The sequence below is a fragment of the Elephantulus edwardii genome, unplaced genomic scaffold (assembly GCF_000299155.1).
Source record: "Elephantulus edwardii isolate Elephantulus edwardi_28Jun2011 unplaced genomic scaffold, EleEdw1.0 scaffold00046, whole genome shotgun sequence".
Taxonomy (NCBI): Eukaryota; Metazoa; Chordata; class Mammalia; order Macroscelidea; family Macroscelididae; genus Elephantulus; species Elephantulus edwardii.
Window position 1 is genome coordinate 15911980 of NW_006399796.1, and position 5182 is coordinate 15917161.

A 5182-nucleotide genomic window follows, 5' to 3' on the forward strand; every position below is an offset into this window, starting at 1 on the left:
AACAACAACAACAACACTGCATCGAGCAAATCCCTTGCAAAAGACCTCTTTTAGTTGTAAAAAGCAACCATTTCACTTTTAAGATTAAGATGTACCTGACCCAGGTTATCTCATTTGAATGAGGAATCTGGATGATAAAGATCTAATACCTTTAAATTATGGTGTTGGGCAAAGAATGTTAAACATATCACAGATTTCCAGAACAGATCTGTCCTAGAAAAAGTACAGTTGGAATGTTCCTTAGAAGGGAAAATGACATTATTTTATCTCTCGTGCATTAGCCATGTAAAGAGCCTGAAAAGATTATCAAAAGCCTGGAGAAGAGCATCATGCTTGGTAAAGTAGAAGGAGGCTACGAAGAAAGAGGAAGACTCAATGCTATGGATGGACACAGACGTTGCAACAGTGGGGTCTAACGTGGCTGTGATTGTGAGAGGGTGCTAGACCTTACATTCTGATTTATGTAGAGTTGCTGTGAGTCTGAACCAACTCAACACCTAATGACAGTCTCCAGATATTGCATGAGGCAAACTAATACCAAAAATTACTTCTTGTTTCTTGGGAATTCAAAGTGAACTGGGCTTCCTGAATTTTTATTTGCTAGATCTGGAAACTCTACAAGATAGACCCTCCCTTTTACATTTTCTTTCAATATAAAAATAACCTTTGGAGTACAGAGAGGTTAATTCTCTTGTGCAAGATATCTTAGAAATAAAGAGGTTAAAGCAGTTTTTAAAGTGCATCTTGTGACACCTGCCCCCTCACAATTTGCTGCTTCTCTGTGTATACTGTGTATGTCTGATCCGCTGAGAGCTACGTGTAGAAACTAGTACCTAAGTGTTCTGGATGCCCTGATGCTGCAGAAATAGTAATGGTTGTGTAGAAAAAAATCATAAATCTATCAGCATTCAATATCAATATCATCCATAAAATAAAAATCCACTGCCATCAAGTAGATTTTGACTCATGATGACCCTCAAAGACAGAGCAAAACTGTGGATACAGTCTCCAAGCCTTGACATCTTTTCAGAAGCGGCTACCTCCTCCTCCTTCAGAGCAATCAGTAGATTTGATCTCGCTTTACATTTAGCAGCCTGATGTCTTAACTGCCACATCATCAGGGTTCATATGATCAGCAAGGTATGCAATTCTAAACATTAAAGGTCAAAGTAATTTATATACAAGATTCACAACAAGCAAATTGGTAAAATAAGATCATAGAAGATAAATGGTTCTGATTTACATTAATAATTTGTGTGCAGAACTACATGAAATGTTATTCGGTGGAATACCAGTCCGCACTAACGACGGAAAAGTTCTCTTGCTCCACTTTGACCTACTGTAATTCGTCCTATTTGAGGCAGTGGCTTCTCTGTGTTAGGATAATGGATACACAAACCAACCTCTTTCATGACTTGAAATATTAGCTAGTACTTATCTCTATTTCCATTTTCAATGTGTATTTTTCCGGTTTTTATCATAGGTGCTTTTGGACTTGACCGAAGTTATATGGGAAAATCCTTAAAAGGTATGGTATTAATCTGGGGGAACAAATTTATTTATCAGAATCACAATTTTTTTTTTACTTTTTTAATTTAGAGACTGACATAATTTGTTAGACAAGCCAGGGTGGTAGTGTAGAGAAAATGTAGAATTGTTAATGTGGTTTTGTTGTTGTTGAGTACCATAGAGTCAGCAGTGACCCATAGCTGACCCTCCAAAGGTTTTTCAGATGCCGCTAACAGCACAGGAGGAGATTGCCTATCCTTCTCCCACGGAGCAGCTGGTGGATTTGAACCACATGCCCTTGGGATTTGCAATGCAGCTTCTTGCTTCTAGACCACCAGAGCTCCCTTGCTAGAGTGATAGTTATTCAAATAAGCAAACCAATATTGTTAGCAAGATAGAGGCCACATGTCCATCTTGATATATGTCAGGTTGCTGGGGTAAACTCTTGTTTTCTTTAGAAAAAAAAAACATGACTATGAGAAGGGGCGGGGGGGGGGGATGTGTGAAGGAAATTTGGAAAACATTGACCTGGCTCTGTTAACTGAAGTCTGAACCTTAGGGAAGAGATTGAGTGATAACTTCTTGTGTCCAGTCCTGCGGATTTTATGTTAATGCAGAAGGATGGTGGTTTATGTTCAACCAGAGACATCTTGAAAGAAATCCTGGTAATTTATTTCCAAAAAATCAGCCATTGAAAATCCTACAAAGCACATTTCTGTCCTGACACACATAGAGTCACCATGAGTCTGAATCAACTCCCAGCAGAGCCTTCCCCAGCCTGGTATGAGAACGAGGATTTACAACAGCTGGTTTCACGGCTGAAGATTTTAGGAATTCAGAGACTACTAGAAAAACACAAGGGGATTAATTTTTAATATGATAACCAAAATGAAATCAGATCTACAATGTTTATATTGATACTTACTTTAGAAAGGAACTAAAATCCCTTGACCATAGATGGATTTTATAATACATTCTCTCTAAGGTAAGAAGAAAATAAGTTTATCAGATACATGTATTTGAATAGCAGTAATCTATCCCAGTGAATTTCGGTCAGAAAAAGAAAGGGCCTGTCCCATGAAACACTATTTACCTTTGTTCTCATCTTTCTTCACAGACCTGGTAAAGAATTCTGAATATAATTCCAGTAACTGCTCCCTGAGCAGTTCGGAAAACCCATATGCTACTATTAAAGACCCACCTGTACTGATTCCCAAAAGCTCAGAATGTGGCTATGTGGAGATGAAGTCACCAGCCCGGAGGGACTCCCCATATGCTGAGATCAATAACTCAACTTCAGCTAACAAGAATGTCTATGAAGTTGGTGAGTTCTCCCCAACAAGTGACTTCATATGGGACAATTTTCTTCTTGTATTGGAAGTAATTTTAAAATATTTGGGAATCTTATATTTGCAGTTCATATAAAACTTACTGAAAGTAATGACCTCTATTTTTAGGCAAATGATGTGTATGGTTGTTTTATTGATTTATTAATATTAATTGATGTCAGACAAATTTTTCAAGGGAAATTGCATCCAAAAAAATTAAGGTAAATTCTCCTTATCTCCCACCTGGCCATCTATCTTTCGCTGTGTAACCATAGCGAATATTTTAACACACACATGGAATAGCTTACATATATTCACTAATATGTCAAGTTAGCCAAAACAAATGGTTCAAGTGGATTAAACAGGTGGTTCTATTTCCTGGTTAGATTCATTATATTGACATAATATCTTTAGCAGGACTGGAACATTTAACTTCCGAACTTGAATAACAGTAATATTCTCATGTATTAATCTAATAAATTACTATAAATTCTATTTAAAATTGCAGTTGCCCTTTGCAAATCCAATTTTGGCAAAGTTAAAATATTTTCACTTGTCTAGTCTTCATTTGCTAGACAACAGGGTGATGTATTTAAACATTTTTGTCTCTCTTTCCCTCTCCATATTGTCTAAATACTGAAGATTTTCACTTCCAAAAAATTATTCATTACTTGTAAATGAAGTGGCTAGTTGGATATTACTTTATTTAAAGCCATAGATATGTCATTGAATGGGTATATATAAAACATTTTTAAAGCAAAATTAATTTTTTTTTAGTTTGCGTTCTTTTTTTATTGAGATCTTAATGAAAGTTTATAAAGAACTTGGGTTTCCAATCATTCATTGTTGCACATTTTCCTCCCTGCTCCCCCATCCCCAGATCACTTTTTCTTGGGGGAAAAAAAGTTCTTTCATTTTTTTTTAAACTATTAAGATAGCTTGTTATAATGGAAATCATAGTGACCTAAGTATATTTTCTTTAATATATATATTTACTTGGCTTTTAATTTTTTTAAAAGTTGGTTTTCTTACATTTACATTGTACTTCATTCATGTACACTGTTTGAATATGTATTTTCTCATGATACCTAAAAAGTTCTTCTAATACCTTCCCCCAGTTTTTTTCCCTTTTTCTGCCCTCCTGTTCTATAATTCCAACCACATGTGTGTGTTTTTATGTGATGCTATTCCACTTGATTCTTATGTTTTATTCATTTTCCTTCCATCTTGTCTCTGCTTTTATCCCTACATATATTTTCAAAAGGTCAGTGATGAGTCACCTTCAAGCCATCTCTTAGGCTAACACAGTAGAAGGGGAATTTGACGGAGAGCTGTAAGCCGGAACCCTAAAATTGTAAACATGCTGAATATTCCCATGAATTAAAGGGCCTTCGTCTTCTCATCTGTCAGTATGACCCCAAGAAGTTTTTAGATAATGACTGAATTCTAGGGTTTCTGTACGTTCCACTGATGTCTTTAATCCCATCCTTTTACTCTGAATGTCTTTTGCATGTGTCAGTGCACGGCAACCACAGAGCAGCCTCCCCATGTGATTCTCAAAGACCTGTTTATCCTTCAAAATATTTTATAGTATTTTTATAAAAATTCCTTTCCAGTGTGTGATGTATGCAAGAAATGGCATGTATTTTTTCATTAACCAGTGCTAATAAATTAATATGTCCTTGTCGTTGGTTATCACAGAACCTACAGTGAGTGTGGTCCAAGGAATATTCAGCAATAATGGGCATCTCACCCAGGATCCCTATGACCTCCCAAAGAACAGTCACATCCCGTGCCACTATGACCTGCTGCCAGTCCGAGAGAGCTCGTCATCCCCCAAGCCAGAGGGGGATGTTGGAGGCGGCAGCAGCAGCAGCAACAACAGCAGCAGCAGCAGCAGCAGCAGCAGCAGCAGCAGCAGCGAATGACACCAAAGGACTGAGAAGCCACTGGGACCCTTTGCAGAACTGCGTTTCGGTTCTTCTCCATCCTCACGTGTGCCACCTTATGTGAATGTTTATTGATCTGGTAGGCAGTTGTTGGACGTGAATGAGAAAGCTCAAAGCTGAGGCTGCCCCTGACTGGAGATGCTTTCTGTCTGGGTGGCTTGGAAGGAGTAATCAGTGTGATTTCTCATTGCTCTTAGTTTTAGAACTGCAACCGTGAAGCATGGTTTGCTGTAAGACGCTGACACAGGCCTTGCAGAGCTTGTGGAACTCCTTCGGAGACACGGGTTGCAGTGGACATTGATGTTATTGCTTGGAAATTTAAAAACCTTCCTTCTCCTTTTCACTGTAGAGCTGTTCCTAGGATTATGCAGTTGACCATAAAATTGACTTCATAGA

At 37.8% G+C, this 5182-nt stretch overlaps 1 protein-coding gene across 1 annotated transcript in view; it reads left to right on the forward strand.

Annotated features, from left to right (window-relative positions):
- The window catches only part of MEGF10 (multiple EGF-like-domains 10), a 207210-nt gene extending 202445 nt beyond the window's left edge, over window positions 1–4765 (forward strand). Inside the window, exons 22-24 of the mRNA XM_006886031.1 lie at window positions 1484–1528; window positions 2627–2833; window positions 4539–4765. Coding sequence (XP_006886093.1) covers window positions 1484–1528; window positions 2627–2833; window positions 4539–4765 — 479 coding nt within the window. The remainder of the gene's footprint in view (window positions 1–1483; window positions 1529–2626; window positions 2834–4538) is intronic.
- The last annotated feature ends 417 nt before the right edge of the window (window positions 4766–5182 follow it).